General features: G+C 57.3%; 8 protein-coding genes across 8 annotated transcripts; 3 read left to right on the forward strand and 5 right to left on the reverse strand.

Moving 5' to 3' along the window:
* Positions 1 to 109: 109 nt before the first annotated feature.
* SCHCODRAFT_01088606 (uncharacterized protein) lies at positions 110 to 1,241 on the reverse strand (the record flags this gene model as incomplete). Its single annotated transcript, XM_003033154.2, has 2 exons — positions 110 to 1,001; positions 1,060 to 1,241. 2 exons carry the CDS (start codon positions 1,239 to 1,241, stop codon positions 110 to 112), a joined length of 1,074 nt encoding a protein of 357 aa, XP_003033200.1.
* A 346-nt stretch (positions 1,242 to 1,587) lies between these two features.
* Positions 1,588 to 3,112, reverse strand: SCHCODRAFT_01187967 (uncharacterized protein; the record flags this gene model as incomplete). Its single annotated transcript, XM_050341197.1, has 7 exons — positions 2,642 to 3,112; positions 2,515 to 2,590; positions 2,387 to 2,464; positions 2,275 to 2,333; positions 1,956 to 2,221; positions 1,761 to 1,900; positions 1,588 to 1,704 (listed from the first exon to the last, which is right to left on the reverse strand). Exons 1-7 carry the CDS (start codon positions 3,049 to 3,051, stop codon positions 1,588 to 1,590), a joined length of 1,146 nt encoding a protein of 381 aa, XP_050200988.1. The 5' UTR covers positions 3,052 to 3,112.
* A 120-nt stretch (positions 3,113 to 3,232) lies between these two features.
* SCHCODRAFT_02686368 (uncharacterized protein) lies at positions 3,233 to 4,310 on the forward strand (the record flags this gene model as incomplete). Its single annotated transcript, XM_003032533.3, has 2 exons — positions 3,233 to 3,446; positions 3,494 to 4,310. Exons 1-2 carry the CDS (start codon positions 3,259 to 3,261, stop codon positions 4,308 to 4,310), a joined length of 1,005 nt encoding a protein of 334 aa, XP_003032579.1. The 5' UTR covers positions 3,233 to 3,258.
* Positions 4,311 to 4,383: 73 nt separating this feature from the next.
* Positions 4,384 to 8,352, reverse strand: SCHCODRAFT_02617955 (uncharacterized protein). Its single transcript, XM_003033156.2, has 16 exons — positions 8,212 to 8,352; positions 8,144 to 8,155; positions 8,073 to 8,096; positions 7,986 to 8,026; positions 7,662 to 7,932; positions 7,560 to 7,614; positions 7,013 to 7,510; positions 6,880 to 6,963; positions 6,817 to 6,826; positions 6,675 to 6,766; positions 6,520 to 6,622; positions 6,355 to 6,464; positions 6,172 to 6,304; positions 5,913 to 6,118; positions 5,734 to 5,862; positions 4,384 to 5,681 (listed from the first exon to the last, which is right to left on the reverse strand). Exons 1-16 carry the CDS (start codon positions 8,286 to 8,288, stop codon positions 4,686 to 4,688), a joined length of 2,841 nt encoding a protein of 946 aa, XP_003033202.1. The 5' UTR covers positions 8,289 to 8,352; the 3' UTR covers positions 4,384 to 4,685.
* A 218-nt stretch (positions 8,353 to 8,570) lies between these two features.
* On the forward strand, positions 8,571 to 10,606 carry SCHCODRAFT_02617962 (uncharacterized protein). The gene is made up of 4 exons (XM_003032534.2): positions 8,571 to 8,814; positions 8,871 to 9,164; positions 9,212 to 9,609; positions 9,659 to 10,606. The coding sequence occupies exons 1-4, from the start codon at positions 8,662 to 8,664 to the stop codon at positions 10,104 to 10,106; spliced, it is 1,293 nt and encodes a 430-aa protein (XP_003032580.1). The 5' UTR covers positions 8,571 to 8,661; the 3' UTR covers positions 10,107 to 10,606.
* SCHCODRAFT_02617963 (uncharacterized protein) lies at positions 10,166 to 11,150 on the reverse strand. The gene is made up of 2 exons (XM_003033157.3): positions 10,279 to 11,150; positions 10,166 to 10,227 (listed from the first exon to the last, which is right to left on the reverse strand). Exon 1 carries the CDS (start codon positions 11,114 to 11,116, stop codon positions 10,325 to 10,327), a length of 792 nt encoding a protein of 263 aa, XP_003033203.2. The 5' UTR covers positions 11,117 to 11,150; the 3' UTR covers positions 10,166 to 10,227; positions 10,279 to 10,324.
* A 395-nt stretch (positions 11,151 to 11,545) lies between these two features.
* SCHCODRAFT_02571716 (uncharacterized protein) lies at positions 11,546 to 13,391 on the forward strand. Its single transcript, XM_003032535.2, has 4 exons — positions 11,546 to 11,745; positions 11,896 to 12,628; positions 12,752 to 12,798; positions 12,845 to 13,391. Exons 1-4 carry the CDS (start codon positions 11,553 to 11,555, stop codon positions 13,228 to 13,230), a joined length of 1,359 nt encoding a protein of 452 aa, XP_003032581.1. The 5' UTR covers positions 11,546 to 11,552; the 3' UTR covers positions 13,231 to 13,391.
* Positions 13,392 to 14,022: 631 nt separating this feature from the next.
* Positions 14,023 to 17,155, reverse strand: SCHCODRAFT_02617968 (uncharacterized protein). The gene is made up of 5 exons (XM_003033158.2): positions 16,824 to 17,155; positions 15,579 to 16,774; positions 14,612 to 15,530; positions 14,534 to 14,561; positions 14,023 to 14,478 (listed from the first exon to the last, which is right to left on the reverse strand). The coding sequence occupies exons 1-5, from the start codon at positions 17,115 to 17,117 to the stop codon at positions 14,306 to 14,308; spliced, it is 2,610 nt and encodes an 869-aa protein (XP_003033204.1). The 5' UTR covers positions 17,118 to 17,155; the 3' UTR covers positions 14,023 to 14,305.
* Positions 17,156 to 17,191: the final 36 nt, after the last annotated feature.

Here is a 17,191-nt window from a genome sequence, read left to right on the forward strand (position 1 = left end):
CTGTGGCATATTCACAATCTCCATCAAATGGGGAAACTGCGTCGTTCTCGTATCTATACAATCCGACCAGTCCCGTCCGTCCAAATTTCGAGCACAATGATGATGCATATCAATAATTACGTCTGCTATAAACATCGTTAAGCACTGCGACGGTCGCGTCGATCCAAGGCATAGGCTCCTCGTTTTCATCTCCTTCCTCCAGCAACTCGTCCATCTGGGCGACCGTTAAAAGGTCCAACCGATCTCCTGCCCACGCCGCACGCCAATCACCGTTAGGTTCACCTTGGAGAAAACAATCGTCCGGGTCCTGACGTCCACTGTGGTGGGCCTCCCATTTTGTGCGTCGCAGTATGACGGTCGCCATATTGCACTGCGAGCTGTGACGGCGATTGCGTTCGACCATAGCGGCGCCTCGCACGTAGAGCCCACGCGTATAGTTGCATAGCACGAGATCCGCTTCGTTGGTTTCGCGCAAGTTGGCGTTGGGGACTAACTGTTGAATGAGACGCTCGAGGATGACAAGTTCCGCATGGTCGTCCGCCGTGCTGCTCTCGAACCTCTTCTCAAGACAGCCTACGAGCGAGCTGGCCAGATCGTAGGGGAGTTTCTCCTCCATATCGGCGTATTGATGACCGGCCCATTCGTACAAGTTACACGCTCGAGGATGCATGCATGGTTCTCCTCGTTTGCAAGGACACTGGTCCTCCCCGTCCTCCTCGTCGTCCGAGTCCAGGCCACATTCCGTGCAGAAGTCTTCTCCCTCGGAGTCGATATTAAGGTCCCTTGGGAAGTCCTCGTCTGTCCGGTCATCTCCGTTGCTGATATAGATAATGCGATGCCCTGACCATCCATTGGCCCAAGCGCCGATAAAGCCATGTATGCGTCGCTCGGCAGCACACCAGGTCGCGCGACACGTGAAGGCGAAGCAGAAGATATCGAGCTGGTCGTTGAGTAGATCAAGAATCATGTCGACGAGCTCGAGAGGGAGCGATGTTATGGTACTGCAGGAACATTGAACAACGGTTCGGAAATGCGGCAAACAAGACCATGAACGCTCACGTTGTCCTGGCACTCTCGACCGCGCGTCGGAGTAGCGTCGGCGCCTGGAATCGAAGAGGCTCTGGGTGGTAAGGGATGGCGTGGAGGATGTACTTCCACTTCTCGCGCCAGTTACCCCCGTCGTGTTCATCAAGGTACAATTTCGCGTCGAGATCGAGGAGGCGATATCGCCAGCCACCCATTATTGGCGAGAAACTTGAGGGGGGTACAAGGCAGTAGGGATGCACGGTCGAACAGAAATATGACACAATTCGAGAGTTGCAGGGATGACGCGGGGGCTGGAAGAGTGGGAACGATGAGAGTCTGGTCGAGATAGTCGAGGATACGGTCGTTTGTCGCTTGGTCCACCTGGTCCAGCCTTTTGTGGTCTACTCATCGGCGTTTGCCGAACCGATCGGCCGTAGCACCGCACGTTTTGGCCGCCGCGCCAGTGAAGGCCCTCGATTCAACGGGACATGCATAAGCGAGATGGTCAACATTGTATTCAGGGTATCCCATCCAAGAAGGGCGTAAACGAGCCACAGGGCTTCATTCGTCAGTAATATCTCCGGCCAGCCCCATAATAGCATCGACCATACCCAGCCGAGCGTCCTGAGCTTCGGGTCGGGCCTTGGTAGTCTGACGTGCGGTCAGAGAGAGGTCGACCTTGAATGGGAAGGGAGCTCACAAGTACTAGTATCCCTTTGAGAGCTGATCCCAACCGCATCGGCGAGATTGAGGTACCCCTCGAAAGTCCGCCTCGCACCTCCACTCCCACCCGCCGGCGACGACGTCGGCCACTCGGAGCGGCAGTACACGCAGTTGACCGAACGCTTGCCGCGGCCCATCTCCGAGCTCTTGTCTGTCGGTGTGGTCAACGATCGCGCAAAGCTGGACAATAGGGGCTAGCCACATACACTGGTTGAAGCACTCCTTGTGCAGCGCGTTCTTGCAGACGTGACACCATACGAGCGCACTTGCGGCTTGGCCGTGCATGCCGTCGTAGCAGATCGCGCAGTCGTCGCCCTCTTCGGGCATCTTGTTCGTAGCTGGCGCGCTCTCGGCCTGCTTCTTGACCTTGCCTGTAGCACGATCGTAGGCGTCCTGAATATGCTTCGCTGATGCACGAGGAGCGGTCGGCGCGTTGTTGAAGATGGACTCGAGTTCACTGCTGAGGAGGCCGCTGAAGAAGTCGGCTCGTCAGTGAAACAACGCAGATTGAGCAAGCTGACCCACGACTGATACCACAGCTCAGACGATTGCGGGACCTGAAGGACTTTGATGAAGACGAATATCTGCGAGACGGATGAGTGTCATGTCACACTTGCGAGAGAGTTGGGGCGCGTACTATGTGTTTGCAATGATTCCCCTTCAGAGCGTCGGGACAGTCGCATGACGGTTTCGGACCGATAGTGACAGTGTAAACCTGGTAAAGACAATCAGCAAGGGGAACATCGAGTACGCGGACAAACTCGCATTCCCCGTCGAGCCCAGCACGCTGAACTTCTCCCTGAGTTCACCATCATTTCGACGTCGGTCTACCATGTAGAACCTAATGACATGTTGAGCGGCATTCCGGTTTGCAGGGAGTATATATCCGCACCTTTGAGACATCACCCTTTCCAACCTCTCCAAGATGGCAACGGGGCATCTCGAGCGATAACGTCCTGGACGTTTCTCCTCGGTCTTTTTCTTCTTTCCCTTGACGGGGGAGGATGATGGCTTCAAAGTTGAGGGACCGGCCTGCGACAGTCCCGCTTGAGTCAAGGGGCTAGCTGTCGACGATGGTGCCTTTATTCCAGGCCGTGAAGACACGGCCGTGGAGTGTCCAGCTTTCGCACTGGGCTGAGTAGTTTCGGAGGGGAATGGGGCAACTTTCTGGCGTTTCGCTGCAGGTGTCCTGACCGGGCTCGGCTGGGAGGAAGGACCGGACAGTGCGTCCAGCTGGGCTAGCAGGGAGTCCGCACGACTCAGTCCTTTCGAGGATTCGGTGCGCTTGCGTTTCCCGGACATATTCTGATATAGACTGTATGTTGCAGAGTATAGAGGTAAGACGGTAGGACAGCGACGAGCGGTGAGGGGGGAGGACGGGGAGCAGTGACATCGTCTCCGACGCGGTATGTCACACTCACGTGCGCGTGACACAGTAAATGGCACGGGTTAGACCATGATCAACTTGAACTCTCGACCGACCGCCACCTGCAACCACAGGCCCTCGACATGGGACAAGATTGGCTCCTCCTGGATCTTGATGCTCGTACAAAGTACAAGATGGACCAGCTCGGTGATGAGTTCTTCCATATCGGACGCGATGTGTTCCGGATGCTTTGGGTTCCACCACCAGTGCCTCCATTCGAGTTGAAGCTCAGGCAGGACCTCGGGATCAACACGCAGATCCGAGACGATCGGTACGCTCTACTTTTATTTCACAGGAATGCGATTAACATAGGCTTAGATCCCTCATGTTGCTCCCCAATGAGCTTCTCGACCTGATTTTCGTCTGGCTCGCCGAGGACTGGTGTGATCTCGTCTGCTTCGCCGCTACGTGCTCGAGTCTCTGGTACATCGGCATCACGCACATACACAGTCACTTTCTCCGACTTCAGATAGAGTCTACATCGCGTGGTCATCGCCTCATCTGCCTGGGCGACAAAACCGAAGCGAACGATCTGCCTCGCCACTTGCATCTCACCGACGACGAGAAGAAACAAATCGAGTCCGATGGCTTGTACACCACGGCGCATCGCAAGTTCGCCTGTAACAGCTCGTTCTCGGGACGCGGCGCCGGCCTGCGGTCGTCCTTGATCGCAGCTATGAATTTTCGGATGAACTGGGATATGGGCATCCTGAATGATGTCCTGGAGCGACTCCTCCCTCCCGACGCGCGCCTACCTGCCAACGACAATGATCTCGTCCTCCTCAATCTATCCAAGCACGAATTCGTACGCGGCTCCGCACTCATGTCCCGCAACGCAATCTTGCTCCAGCATTACAAAGTCGACGGTTATTGCGAACTGCCCTGCCTAGGGAATGCGTTACTTGCTCTGATCTGCTGGTCTTCCGACCCGTACACGGGTATTCGGTACTATAAACCTCTACATCGGGGGGCTTGGGCAGGGGATCGATTCAGCATTGTGCCAGAGGAAGCACACGAGCGTGAGCGACGAGATGGATCTGGGCGGCGTTGGGTGGATATATCTCACAAGGTCTCGCTTGAGCTCCGTGAGATCTGGATTGCCCAAAGGGTGCTTGTTCCTCGAAGGGCACGGTGATCGCTGTAGTCGTACTTGGCCGTAAGCTGCTTCGCAGAAATTCTACACAATCGTATGCATGACACCAGCGAGAGGGCAGAGAAAGACAACACTTCATATAATTGCATACTTGTACATTCAACTCGACGATTCCAAAGCGACCGATCCCGAGAACAGATAACATAAAGGATATAAAGGGTCTGAAGTGATGCTCCTGACCGACAAGCAGCGCGCCAGCCAAGTTCCAAACCTCGACAAGCGCGAACCACAGGGTATGTACGTACAGTACGCGACGCATCACGAGAATAAATACACGGCCTTAACCTCCCAAATCTCCGTCAGCCACAAAAGCGATCTCCGCCACCGACCATAACCTTAACGACATCGCCGCTCGCATCACTTCCCCTGATACTGGCTCATCAAACTCTGCCACGAGTTGTCCAGCTCCGGGCCCGCCGGCACGCTGAACTCGGCCCCCAGCGCGCCGTCGACCGCCATCGAGTGGTAGCCGTAGTACTGCGGCATCGCGTCCAGCGTCATGAAGCGCCCGCCATACGCGTTCGACCCCACGCCGCCGTAGGGCTCGGCGCTATACAGCGCGTCCGGGCTGCCATACTGGCCCTGCATGCCATCGAACTGGGCTGGCGCAGCGCTATACTGCCCTGCGCCTCCACTGCCATACCCATTGCCGAAGGCCTGCGATGAGCGCGTCGTGGGCGAGGTGAAGTCATTCGGCGTCTGCGGAGGAAGATCGGCGGGCGGGGTGAAGCCCTGCGGAAGGTAATCGATCCCGGACGCCTGCGACGACTGGCAATACGGGTCAGGCTGGGGTTGTTGACCGTAGGGATCGGCGTGCCGCGGGTATGAGTCGGACTGCTGGCGCATCTGCGAGCCATAGGGCGGCCAACTCTGCTGCGAGGCGGGGAAGGAACGAAGGGGGGCCGTGCCCTGCAATGGCGAGGTCGTATGCATCGGACTCGTATGCGGCATGGCGGAGCTGTGGTGCATTGGACTTGTGTGCGGATTCGGGCTGGTGTGCTGCATCGGCTTCGTGTGCTGCACGGGAGACGCACTGTACATCGAAGGGGCCGTACCGTGCGCCGACTGCGGCGACGCCGACCCTGTGTGCGTATTTGACGGCGACGACGGATTCGAGGACGTCTTGCGTGCCACAAGCCGTGAACGTCCGCCCAAAGCCGATATCTGTTCGTCAACGTCCTCTTCTGTCTTGACCGTAGAAGTAGAAGACTCCGGCGATTGAGCAAATGCGCTGCTATGCGAGAGAGATGATTGGTGACTGGGTTGATAGGGGCCGTGAATCGAAGGAGAATACGAGGCCTCTGCGTCGCCCATAGCTGCGTGAGCGCGGTCTTTGAGCTTTTGTAGAATCGGCTGGAGGAATAATAATAAGACATATCGAGGGATCAATCAAGTATATACGTACCAAGACTTTGTCACTCCTTGGGATGTGCTGAACCGCTATGAACAGCGAATAGGCCGCATTGAGGTTAGCCTGTGCGGACCGCGCGATCCGAATGCGAGGTCCCTTCATCGCGATAGAGCCGAGGACGATCTGTAGAATGTCAGTCTGTGCCACTCTCCTGCGAAGTAGATCTCGCTCACCGCGCACGAGAACACATGGGAGAATAGAAAGAACATGCGCTCCGTCAGCCGGGGATGTTGTTTGTGCAGACTGGTGACAAGGCCGACGAACGACTGCGCGCTATTGTATGCCGCGAGCACGCTGGCGGCATATTTGCTCGCCATCGGATCGACGGGGTTCTCTTCGAGAGCGGTGGCGAAAAAGCCGCGGTGAAGGTAAAATATGGCTGAGGCAGGTAAATGAGAAGCGATGAATTGCAAGGAAATATCCGAAGCTTACTGATCTCGCGGATGGCGAAGGCGATGTATCGCTGCATCGTGAGTTGCATAGAAGGCTGCGGCGCGCCTGCGTTAAGCTGCGCGCCACCGAAGCCGGGCACGAGTAGACTCGGAGGGACATAGAAGGTTCGGACCTACAGGTTTCTAGCGTCAGGGATAGTCATACCGCTGCAAAACCCCATACCTTGCGGTCCAGTTCTTGGATAGTGCGGTAGCTTGGCGTATGCGCTCCGAATGCCTGGTCTTGAATGACGCTGAGGCACTCGGCGCAGAAGCGATGTTTCCACGCGCTGACTGCGATTAATCATAAGCACCAATTGTTTATTTGTGTCCGGCCGATATCACGCACAGTTCATCTCAACTTCACCACGTTCATTCTTGACGGTGTCCAGCGGGAATTTCGTGTCTATATGCGTCATCCCAAACGACGGCGGGCGACCAAACGTGAGGCTCTGTGGTACTATGAGAAAAATTCCCACAGCAAAGGGGAGGGCGAGTGCAGACCTGCCATGCGTCGTACACGAACACTTCCCACAGCAGCGTGCGCCGCTTCTGTGCCTCGTTCGGGTCCAAGTTCCAGCGTCCGCTGTCGCGGTCTGTAGGCGATAAGCTGATGGTGCATGAAATCACAAGCGAGGCTACGTACGCAAGCCCAACTAGAAGGCGGCAAAAATTAGCGACATTCGCCGAAGGCTGCTAAACGACCCACGCTCTGCGTCAACTTGACGACAATACCCATGACCACCCAACGGCCCTCCTTATTAGCCAAGAACATGTAATGGCACATGATGAGCTGCCCTTCCTGTGAGCGTAGTTGACACGGACGGCACCACGGTACTCACGAGTGCCTGCGTAGCGGCGATCGTCGGCTCATCCAGAACAGAGTCAATGGAGAGGGCTGCACGGCCCAGCTGGTACCACTTATTTGCAGCAGAATTGAACGGCTGTTGGTCGAGGTCGAGGAGCGTACCCATGGCGAGTGCCATACATAGCACGGCGACCTCGTGCGCGGACGGCTCGGGCGGCGGCGAAGCGTCGTAGGGGGAAACCGGCGGCGGATAGTATGCAGGTCGGAAGATGGCGTCGTAGAAGTCGGTCTCGCCAATGGGAGTGTACATCCAAGCCGCATGTCGGTAGTATATGTCGCAGAGGCGATGGGCCTCGTCAACAGAGGGAAGAGCGGCGAGTATGTGCTGCTTGGCTTCTTCAGGCGCACGCCCAGCAAAGGGGAAGGCGTGCTGGAGCCACGCGACCTCGGGTGGGATGCTCGGGTCGAAGTAGTTATCAGTAGCTACGATGGCTGGTCTCTCCTCGTCAGAGTTGTCATCTTGCAGGAGATACTGCGGGGATCACGATGAGAGAGGGCTCGAGTGGCGAGGAAGGACGAACCCAAGAGTTCGCAGTCGTGCCAAAGAAGGTCGAGCGTCCTGACTCGGTTATTGCCCTACGTCATGTGAGAATGAGCACAATAGAGGGGGAAGGGGCACAAACAGGGAGCCCATCGCGGCTGTTGTGACTTTCGTATCCTCGTCCACAGGTACAGGATTGGGCTCGGACTTCCGCTCGCGCTCGAGGGGACGCTTGATTTGAAGGAGCTCATTGGCGAGGAGAGGATGAGGATTATGGGGATCGTTGAGGGAATGCGATTCAGCCAGAGCGTCTTCGAGCGTCCGAACGCGGAGGGCAAGTTGTTGTATCTTCTCGTGCAAGTCTTCGGTGTTGGCGAGAACAAACCGGTTCCCTTTACCGGTGGTCAAAGAATCTAGATGATGATGGGATGAAAAAGCGGGGAACGGAACCAAAAGGGGGACGCACCGTTTGGGCAGATGGCACCACATCCCTTCTTCACGCAATTCCTGCAGAAGTTCAAAAATGGTCAGGGGAGTCATACACTTCACATACGTGCAGGGAAATATGCGGCTACATCTGTGGAGGTTCAGCAAGGTGATTGCATGCATAAACCGGATACATACTTCAACTTGAGCCTGTGGCGCGGGACCTCTGTCAGCATCGTTGACAGCGCTGTTTCACGGTGGCGCACCTTCTGCACTCCGCACAAGATAGCGCAGCGCCCTTCCTCTTGGTCCTAGTGGCACCAGACGAGGGCTCGTCGGCCATTGCGAACTTCAATGATGGCGGAGGGAAACGAGGCGTAGCGGAGGTGAATCGGGATCAATCTCAGCACGTGCGTGCCCGATACCCTGATCGCGATCAAAAGTCGACAAGCGCATTTTTCCCAAGTTGTTTCTGTCCACCACCACCACCTTCAGCGTTCGGGGGAAAGGCCGCACATCTCTGTTAGGTTCGTTCAGCATCTTATAGGCTCGATGTGATGATCATCAGATGACGAGTCCGAACTCGTCGGTGTCAAGTTCCTTGTCCCCGGCGTCCTTTGACGACACACCTTTTATTTACCATTCATGCAATCCTGATCTCCTTCTCGCGAAAGCCCTTGGGTACCTTGTACTAACCACGATCCCCCAGATCTACGATGCCCGCACGAACAGAAGATGACTGGTCAGATTCGGATGACGAACTTTCCCCCGAAGTCGAGACGTCCGTCCTCCTCGGCGTCCCCGATGGTCCCATAGATTCGTCGGCAGACATAGCCGACGCTGCCGTCTCGCGCATTGGCGGCCGCCCTGTACGCAGCGTACATACTATCGTACCCAATACACAGTTATTTATGCGTCTTCAAAGGCATTTCTCCCATCGACCGAGCCCCCGCTCGCCGCTTCAGAGTGCAAGATCTGCCATCGCCCCGTCGAGCTCATCGTCCAGCTCTGGTGCCCGCTTGAGGACAGCCCGATGGATCGCGCCCTCTACGTCTGGGCATGTGCGCGGGCGGGCTGCCAGGCGAAGGAGGGCAGCGTGCGCGCGTACCGCGGCTTGAGATACAATGCGCCCTACGCCGAAAAGCTCGCGCTGAAGGCGGAGAAGAAAAAGGCGAAGGTAGCTGCGAAGCCCGCCGCACCTGCAGCCAATCCCTTTGCAGTGAGTGGCTTGCGCGATCACCACTTGATTCTCGCTCATTTGTGCAGATGGGCGGCAACACTGCTGCACCGAATCCTTTCGGACTCGGAGCGCAGATCTTTGGCGCGCCAGTAGCGAAGGAGGAGAACGACGACGACGACGACGCGTCCGACGCTGAGTCTGACACCGAATCGGAGCACTCACTCGTTGTTGCACTCGCCTCCTCCAGTCTCGAAGACTCGCTTTGGCAAAAGGCACCCGCCTACCCTCCCCTATACCTTTCCACCGCCGCCGAATACGTCCCGCCAGAGCCCAAGGTCAAGCCGCGGCTGCCAGACCCGGACGCGGTGGGCGGCGACCTGGGCGAGTTCAAGGGCTTGGAGAAGTACGAGAACTCGCTCGACGTGGACCCCGTCTTTGAGCGCTTCGTGCGGCGCGTGGGCTTCGAGGGCGAGCAGTGCATCCGGTGCGTCATGCACCCATCATTCTGTCAGCCCATGCTCACTCCGTTGCAGGTACGAGCTAGGCGGTACACCACTCCCATTCGCCTCGGACGCCGTCTACGACCAGCTCTTCCCCAAACCAAAAGAGACCTCCATCACCGTCACCAAGGCCGACTTCAAGGTCACGCCCCCTGTGAAGCGGTCCTTCGAGCCCTCAAGCGTGCCCGCGTGCGCTCACTGCGGCGGCCCGCGCGTCTTCGAGTGCCAGTTGATGCCGAACCTCATCAACATCCTGAGAGAAGGGCAGAAGGAGAGCGCGAAGGACGCGAAGGACGCCGAGGCGCGGCGGAAGGAGATTGAACAGACGCTCAAGGGAGGCAAGGACCCCAACGCGCGGGGGATGGACTGGGGGACATGTATGGTGTTCTCGTGCGAGAGGGATTGTTGTTTGGGGGAGGACGGGAAGGAGGCGAAGGACTGCTTCAGGGAGGAGTTGGTCTTGATTCAGGCGGACGCGTGAAGCGGAGTCGACCCATGTAGCCTTGTTCATCTATAGCATATGTATCACATACACTGTATTGATTGCATCGCAGAACACGACTGGTCCTGCATGATACCGAGTCTTGAAGGCGTTGTATGTCCTATATGGAGTCAATGGTTCGCTCACGCATGTGTTATGCTTTGCTCCATACATTGCAGTGCTATCCCCCGAAAGAACGGCCGGTACTACAGCAGTCTTCAGTCGTCCTGTAGAGGAACAAGCAAACCCTCAGCGATCCACATCGCCTTGAGCTCTGCCAGAACTTCGTCTGTCGCATCCTCCCATGGCTTCCCGGATTCAGCCTCTCGCTCCCGCTCGAAAGCCTCTTCATCCACGACATCGAACCGGTCGCCCGCCCAGACCCCGCGATGCAGAGGCCCATCGTACGGCGTGCCGGTGGAGGGGTAGGAAGACCAGCAGATTCGAGCGAGCGCGGCATTCCCCAAACAGGGTAGCTGGGTACGACCCTTGATCTCGTAGTGCTCTGGCATCTCGTTGTTGAAGGCTGCAAGTGCTGAGCCACGCACGAACGCGTGCTGGGAGAGGTTTCGAAGAACGAGTCCGACGTCACTTTGCGGGAAGCGCGCCTCCTTAGGCAGACACCGGCGCAGCTCGCTCTCTATGGCCTGTGCCTCTCTATCCCAGTAGTCGAAACGTCGGTAGAGAGCCCCGATCATCGACGAAAAAACGCCGTCATCGGTCCCAAAGATCGTGCCGCGCGAGGCGTAGTGGTCGAATGCGGAGACATACAGATCACCTCCAAAGGATTCGCGCCTCTCCTCCTTAGAAAGGTGGAGACCGGGTGGAAGGTCGTCCGCATGAGTGTAGTCGCCTAGACATACCAAACGGTGGCTGTATGATGTACGCCTAGCTTGCACTTGCTGAAAACGCCTGCGAAGATGCGTAGCTGCAATTGGCCAGAGGGTCAGGCATGTGGCGGCAAAGCAGAGGATATCACTCCAATCCCCTTCGAGCAGAGAGAAGAGCATATCCAAAAGTTCCACGGGGAGGGATAGAATAGATCTGACGAGGGCTCAGTCATGATCACTTTGAGCGAAGAGCAGATCCACACCTCTTGTTTTGATTGGCGTCGTTCTTATTGACCCCCTCGATCCTCAGATTGAATTGTGGCGGCAGCGGTCGAACCCAGAGCATTCGGAAAACATCGCGCCCAACATCGAAGAACGATTCACCCAGCTTGCCCATTCTATACTTTGTACGAGCATCGATGTCCAAGATGAGCCAGTCTTGACCCATAGTGAGGTTTTGCGACGATGGTTGATGGTGGTTGAGAAAGGAAGATGAAACCGACAAACCAACCGCATTAAACATTGGGTCACATTATCACGTGATCGTGACAATGCGCGTTTCAGTGGCGAATGATCGTGGTCGTTGTTTGCTTCTTACCACCATCTACCCGCAAACATGGGCCAATACTGGTGCTTGCGCGATATGGATGCGCGCACCAGCATGTACCTTGGAAAGCTGGGGGAGAGCTACTTTGGAATGGGCGAAGAATTGCACAAGATGCTTTGCCGAGTTCCTATCCCCGCTTCAATCACTCTGCATCTGAAGGAAGACCGGAGCACGGACTCACGTTCGATGTCGATCGACAGAGGTATGCTGCTCACTGACTATCGCCGATGCCTGAGCTGAATATTCGTCAGCTCCCTTATGTGTCTCCCCGCCGAACTCATTAGCCTTATTTTCTTCTGGCTCGAGTTCGACATTATGACTATGATTTGCTTTGCCATGACCTGTCGTCAAGCCTCCCAAGCTGGGATGCCCTACTTGCGCAGGGCTATATTCAAACGCTTCGCTCCGTCCGCCGAGCACCGTCTAATCTGCGTCGGCGATTACACCGAGCCAGATGACATTCCTCCTGGTCTGCAGCTCACCGAGGAAGAAAAGGAGGAACTCGATGGAACGGTGGAAGACGAAGACGACGGGGAGGAATACTGCGCCACTCTGTCCAACATCCCTTCGGAAGGCTCTATCGAGCGACGCGACCTGGAGTCTGTCCTGTTCGGCGAATCTCGCTGGAAGTGGCATGTTTACTACATTCCTGGTCTTACTGGCGTCATGCACAAGTTGATACCGACGAGGCCATCCGAAGTCGACCCGACCCTTGTCCTTCGCAATCTCTCCAAACGACAGTATGTTCGCGGCGAGGCGATGAAGGAGTTTAGCCAGACGGTGATTCCTGGGCGTAACGGTAGCGAAGGCATGGTGCCATGCCTCGCGGATGCCATCATGCCACGGGTGTGCTGGGCCTCAGACGGAAGCACAAGCCTCAACTACGAGGGCCCACTGCAAGTCCATCGTGGGGTTTGGGCCGGAAACCGCTTCGACATCGTGCCCCAGAGCATCTTTATGGCGGAGTGCAAGGACAGCGATCAGCCGTGGACTGACGTTTCTGCGGAGGTCATCGCCGAAGTCGAGGCGATCTGGGTTGCCGAGGAAATGCTCAAACGTCGGGAGGACACGAACCGCCCGGAACAGTCATGATCGCGGTTCGTCTCCTATCGCATCCTTATATCGTACGCCGTGCAGGCTACTGGAGCTTCATGGACACAGCATTGTATTCTACAGACAAATCGCCCGTCTGATGTGATTCATTGAAGAGGGTCCTCAGCGTACAGCGATGTGATTTCTCGGCTGAGGGTGACATGTAAGCGACATGGATGTCTACAAGTGCATAAACCTCCTTCACGCAGATTTGCGGACTATAACGCCTTCCGCCATCCAGATGGCTTCGACCTCCTTCAAGACTTCGTCGGACACATCTGTCCACGAAGACCCCTTCCGCTCCACTTCGAAAGTTCCTTCATCGACAATGTCGAAGCGGTCCCCGGCCCACACACCGCGATGTAGAGGCCCGTCGTATGGCATCGCAGTGCTTCTATCTGAGGACCAGCAGATACGGGCCATCGCAGCGTCCGCGAGGCGAACCCGTCCTGGAGGATATGACCCAGGCGCGCTCTCGTGCTCCTCGTTGAAGCGGAGAACGGCGGAGCCGGTGACATACGCGTGGCGGGAGAGATTCCTGAGCACCAGCCCAGTATCGTCTTGGGGTACACGGGGCCGGTTGGGAAAAAGTTGACGCAATACCTTGCAAATCGTCATGTATTCCGCGTGGAACCGGTCGTAATAAAGTGCGTCTTGAAGTCGCTGAAAGATAGCCATCGAAATATAGCCTTCTGGATTAGAGGCCTCCGTCCCCTCGTAGAAGCGATGAAATCCGTTTCTCCGGCTTGCGAATTCATACAAAGACTGGGGGGGGCTAGACCGCGCATGGCTGTTGTTTACAGCGTCATCGTCGTCGGCGGCGGAAGGCTCATGCGAGAGCAGCGCATTTTCGCCCGGAGTGAGCTCAATGCCGGGCGGCAGATCACTGGGACGACAGTAGTCGCCGACGACGATGAGTCGATGGCCCGCAGACGCCTCAACCCAAGCTCTGGCAAAAGGCAGTATATAGCCTTCGCCCACCGCGTAGCACTTGCTACAAGTGAAGGCGAGGCAAACGATGTCGACGACGTCCTCTAGTGAAGCAAAGACTTTGTCGATGAGCTCGACCGGCAGACGCGTGAACGATCCACTGGGCACAGGTCAGTCGCTAAACATGGCGGCAGATGGTGCGACAAGCCTACCTCTTTGATCCTCCATTGGACGCGGTGGAAGCAGTCGCGAACGAGAGGTGAAAAGGCACGAATTGGACGCGGAACAAGGCGTGAAAAATATCATTCGCCATGCCGAAGAATGACTCTCCTAACTTGCCTATCCCCATCATCTTCCGCTCGTCCAGATCCAGGAGCAACCAGTACTGTCCCATGATGCGACGACAATGCAGGTGGGTAAAGAGGGGCGCCACGAGTTGCCAATGAGGACGAAGGCAAGGCGTTTATAACCGGTACGCAGTGGTCACCGGGACGAGTCAATTACTCAGAGTCGGCACCGAACGCGTGTACAACTGCATGTCCTTTGAGGTAAACAGCCCGCCTGTCCCGACATAGGGTTACCGCATACCTGTCAGAGGAAAGCTCAGCTACACCGAAACTCGCTGTATACATTTTCGTGAGTATGGTCCATATTCGTATATTTATTCTTACAACCTTCTCTGTGTTCAAATTCTTCTACCAGTCTATTGTCTTCGAGGACCCTCGTACAAATCTGCCCCCTCACTCCTGGTGGTGCGTGAGCGGATCGACATATATGATCCCCTCACGCTCGCTCCACGGGTATCCCCACCGGTGCAGCCACTCCCGCACGCCAGTCGCCAAGCGCGAACGCGACGCCCCGCGTGCAGGGTCCTGCTTGCCGGTATGCTTCTCCTCTCCAACGACGAGGTACGCTAGAAAGGACAGTCAATCGCAGCCTACAACGCGCTGGTGCCACAAGCAGCTCACCGATACCCAAGAAATGCTCGTTCTCCAACTGTAGCATGATCAGCATCGGCGCGCAGAATTCGTCAGTTAAACACTCACCCCAAGCAAGAACTGCTCTAAGACTTCCGTCGCCTCGTTCGAGTGCAGGCCGTGCAAGTCCAGGACCGCCTCCATCTTCTCCTCGCCAGACAGCTTCTCACCCACATCCCGATCGCTCGCCACACCCAGAACTACACCCAACCCCCCACCACACGTCCGTCCACGCCAAGTCCTATCAAGCGGGTCGTCGCTCCACGACTGCTCTCTTGCCCGCACCGCACCCTCCGTCATCCGCGCCCGTTCCTTCACTAGGCTGGACGCCGCCGACGCCATCTCCTTCGCCATCTTCGCATTCAGGTCGTGCCCTTCGCGACTGAAGCGCTTCGCGGCGGCACCGTCACCACGTCTCCAGGCATCCGCTGCACGCGAGAGACATGCATTACGAGCTGCGCCGAGCTGCAGGGCGCGGTTCCTGTACGACATGTACAGGTTGTTAAGGGACTCGCCCGTTGGGAGAGTCGGGAGGAGCGCAGGCGGGCGCAGCTTGAGGCGCGGAGACGGACGCGGCGCTACGATGGCAGATCGATGGTGAAGGTTTTCAATGGCCGAGAGGCCCATAACTTCACGACGTGCTGCGAGGTTCCCGTTGGTCCCCTCAGCTGCAGGCTTCTTGACGGCGGCAGCGAAGCGCGTGCGACTGGGGTCGTAAGGCGCGTAAGGTGCGCGGCGACCATTTTGTCCATTCTCAGCGCCGAGTGCTGGGAAATCGTCGGGCGGAGGCTGGTGCTGGTGAAGCTGCTGCGCAGCCGGGTGAGAGGCCAAAGGTCCCGTACCCGGCGGGACATTGGCACGCGCCAGCGCCGTGCTGAGTTGCTGAAGGTCGACGTCCTTCGGAAGGTGATGAAGGAATTCGCATTGCTCATTCTTGGCGCAGGTACCGCGCAGCCAGAATCGGCAAAGCGCACGTTCGAGGTCATGACTACCAAAGCCGTCAACGGACATATCATCGAACCACACCATCACTCACCTGAATCGACAGTCGGCGCGCAGACATTCACCAGCGACGAAGTATCTGCAGACGCGATTCCCGGTCTGCACGGGTCGACCATTCAGGTAGCGCGGAGCCGCGCGGCCCGGCGGGCTCTGAAACCCTCGACCTCCACGGATGGATCCGTCCCTTGGCACGACGGTGACCCCTCCTCCCATCGGCTGTCTGGGAGGCATACGAGGACCCTGCGGAACAGCGGCCGTCGTAGGAATAACCTTCTCAATGAGCCAACTCATTGCGCGCTCGAAGTCGTATCCATTGTTGGCAAGCGCATCCTCTAGCTCCGACGGTGCAAGAGTAGTGCCAAAAACGGAGCTAAGGACGTCGAACGGCGTCATGCCGTCGGTGAGGACAGCGTCGAGTTCGGCCTCCTGGCTTTCATCGGTAGGCACCTGTCCCTGGGGATCCTGCTGGGGGGCGTACGTGCTACCGTTGTACAGTAAGCTGGATTCGCTGGGTTGCTGCCATTGTGCCTCAAACTCGTTGATCGAGTTCGCGATGGAGTGGAAGGTGAATGGCGAGGCATCCTTGTTGTCGAACGGATCGAACGGATCCTCCCCCTCCTCCAGCTCATGTGACAGATAAGAGGAACGGAGGGAGGACGAGCTGTGCAGGGGCGGCGTCGCCAACAAGGACTGATCCGGCAGCAACGGAGCGGCAATCGCGAGGTTGGAGGTCGCCCTGGGGGAGTTGTGCGACCACAGGTCGGGCGACTCGGCGCGGAAGATGCTGGGATTGGATGAAGCCGCGGACAGCGGTCGAGGGATCGGCTTGAACTCGTTCGCCTTCGCGTTGAGCAATCGTGGGGACGACAGCGGCGACGCGGGCAGACTCGCGGTGTACTGCGCCTGAGCCGCCGTCGCGTGAGCCAGCACGGGCGACGAGTTGGGCGAGTACTCGCTGAAGGGTGCCTTCGCAGTCATGTACGACGTCGGCTCACGCGGATTGGCAAGGGGGGACGCGAGCGGCGTATGAGGGCGGCGAAAGATGGTCGCAAGGGGAGAGCCCGGTGCAGAATTTGGCGTTGCTGGACGGTTGTAGATGCGCGCCGAATGCGTAGACGCCCGCGAGGAAGGACGGGATATCGGGCGGCGTGTCGGGGTGAGGAAAAGAAAGGGAACGCCAGCGACGTCGTCCCTATGCTTGTGCATGAGATCCAGGACATTCTGCTCGGCCTAGTAGGAGTCAGCGCTTGCGGGGACAATACGGCCGAGTGTTACTCACCGTCTCGTCGTCCGTCCCATAGGTTTGCTTGAGCAGCGCCTTCAAATCATCCTCACGCTCGTCAACGAGAAGGTTGACGACCTTGTTGACGAGATGCGAGGGTACGCCGCGTCCGCTAAAGTCATCCCCTTCGGCGTCGCTGTCGGTCTCGTTGGTCCGTTGCTGACGAGCGATCGCGGCGAGCTGTGCGCGGGTGTGGGGAAACTTGGGCTGGGGCTCGACGATGGGATCCGAGGGGTCGGCCAGCGAGCTCGAGGACATCGACGATGAGTAGGAGGGCGTCAACAACGACATTCTCGTCCTCCACCGTCAATTACAACGAAAAACAAGGTTCCCTCACCGTCCGTTTGCAGGGCCTGGCATCATCG

This window comes from Schizophyllum commune, assembly GCF_000143185.2.
Source record: "Schizophyllum commune H4-8 unplaced genomic scaffold SCHCOscaffold_4, whole genome shotgun sequence".
NCBI lineage: Eukaryota > Fungi > Basidiomycota > Agaricomycetes > Agaricales > Schizophyllaceae > Schizophyllum > Schizophyllum commune.

What these genes read in the sequence shown, in the direction of transcription:
- SCHCODRAFT_02617963 (XM_003033157.3), bottom strand. Translation starts at nt 11,116, where the DNA reads ATGCTCTTCTCTCTGCTCGAAGGGGATTGGAGTGATATCCTCTGCTTT.
- SCHCODRAFT_02571716 (XM_003032535.2), top strand. Translation starts at nt 11,553, where the DNA reads ATGGGCCAATACTGGTGCTTGCGCGATATGGATGCGCGCACCAGCATG. An exon ending in TTCGATGTCGATCGACAGAG is followed by an intron (nt 11,746 to 11,895) that starts GTATGCTGCTCA and finishes CCTGTCGTCAAG; the next exon opens with CCTCCCAAGCTGGGATGCCC. An exon ending in GACACGAACCGCCCGGAACA is followed by an intron (nt 12,629 to 12,751) that starts GTCATGATCGCG and finishes GATTCATTGAAG; the next exon opens with AGGGTCCTCAGCGTACAGCG.
- SCHCODRAFT_02617955 (XM_003033156.2), bottom strand. Translation starts at nt 8,288, where the DNA reads ATGGCCGACGAGCCCTCGTCTGGTGCCACTAGGACCAAGAGGAAGGGC. An exon ending in ACAGCCGCGATGGGCTCCCT is followed by an intron (nt 7,615 to 7,661) that starts GTTTGTGCCCCT and finishes CACATGACGTAG; the next exon opens with GGCAATAACCGAGTCAGGAC. An exon ending in CTTCGCCATCCGCGAGATCA is followed by an intron (nt 6,119 to 6,171) that starts GTAAGCTTCGGA and finishes TACCTGCCTCAG; the next exon opens with CCATATTTTACCTTCACCGC.
- SCHCODRAFT_02617968 (XM_003033158.2), bottom strand. Translation starts at nt 17,117, where the DNA reads ATGTCGTTGTTGACGCCCTCCTACTCATCGTCGATGTCCTCGAGCTCG. An exon ending in ATGGGACGGACGACGAGACG is followed by an intron (nt 16,775 to 16,823) that starts GTGAGTAACACT and finishes GACTCCTACTAG; the next exon opens with GCCGAGCAGAATGTCCTGGA. An exon ending in CGAGCATTTCTTGGGTATCG is followed by an intron (nt 14,479 to 14,533) that starts GTGAGCTGCTTG and finishes TGTCCTTTCTAG; the next exon opens with CGTACCTCGTCGTTGGAGAG.
- SCHCODRAFT_02617962 (XM_003032534.2), top strand. Translation starts at nt 8,662, where the DNA reads ATGCCCGCACGAACAGAAGATGACTGGTCAGATTCGGATGACGAACTT. An exon ending in CTGCAGCCAATCCCTTTGCA is followed by an intron (nt 9,165 to 9,211) that starts GTGAGTGGCTTG and finishes TCATTTGTGCAG; the next exon opens with ATGGGCGGCAACACTGCTGC. An exon ending in GAGGGCGAGCAGTGCATCCG is followed by an intron (nt 9,610 to 9,658) that starts GTGCGTCATGCA and finishes ACTCCGTTGCAG; the next exon opens with GTACGAGCTAGGCGGTACAC.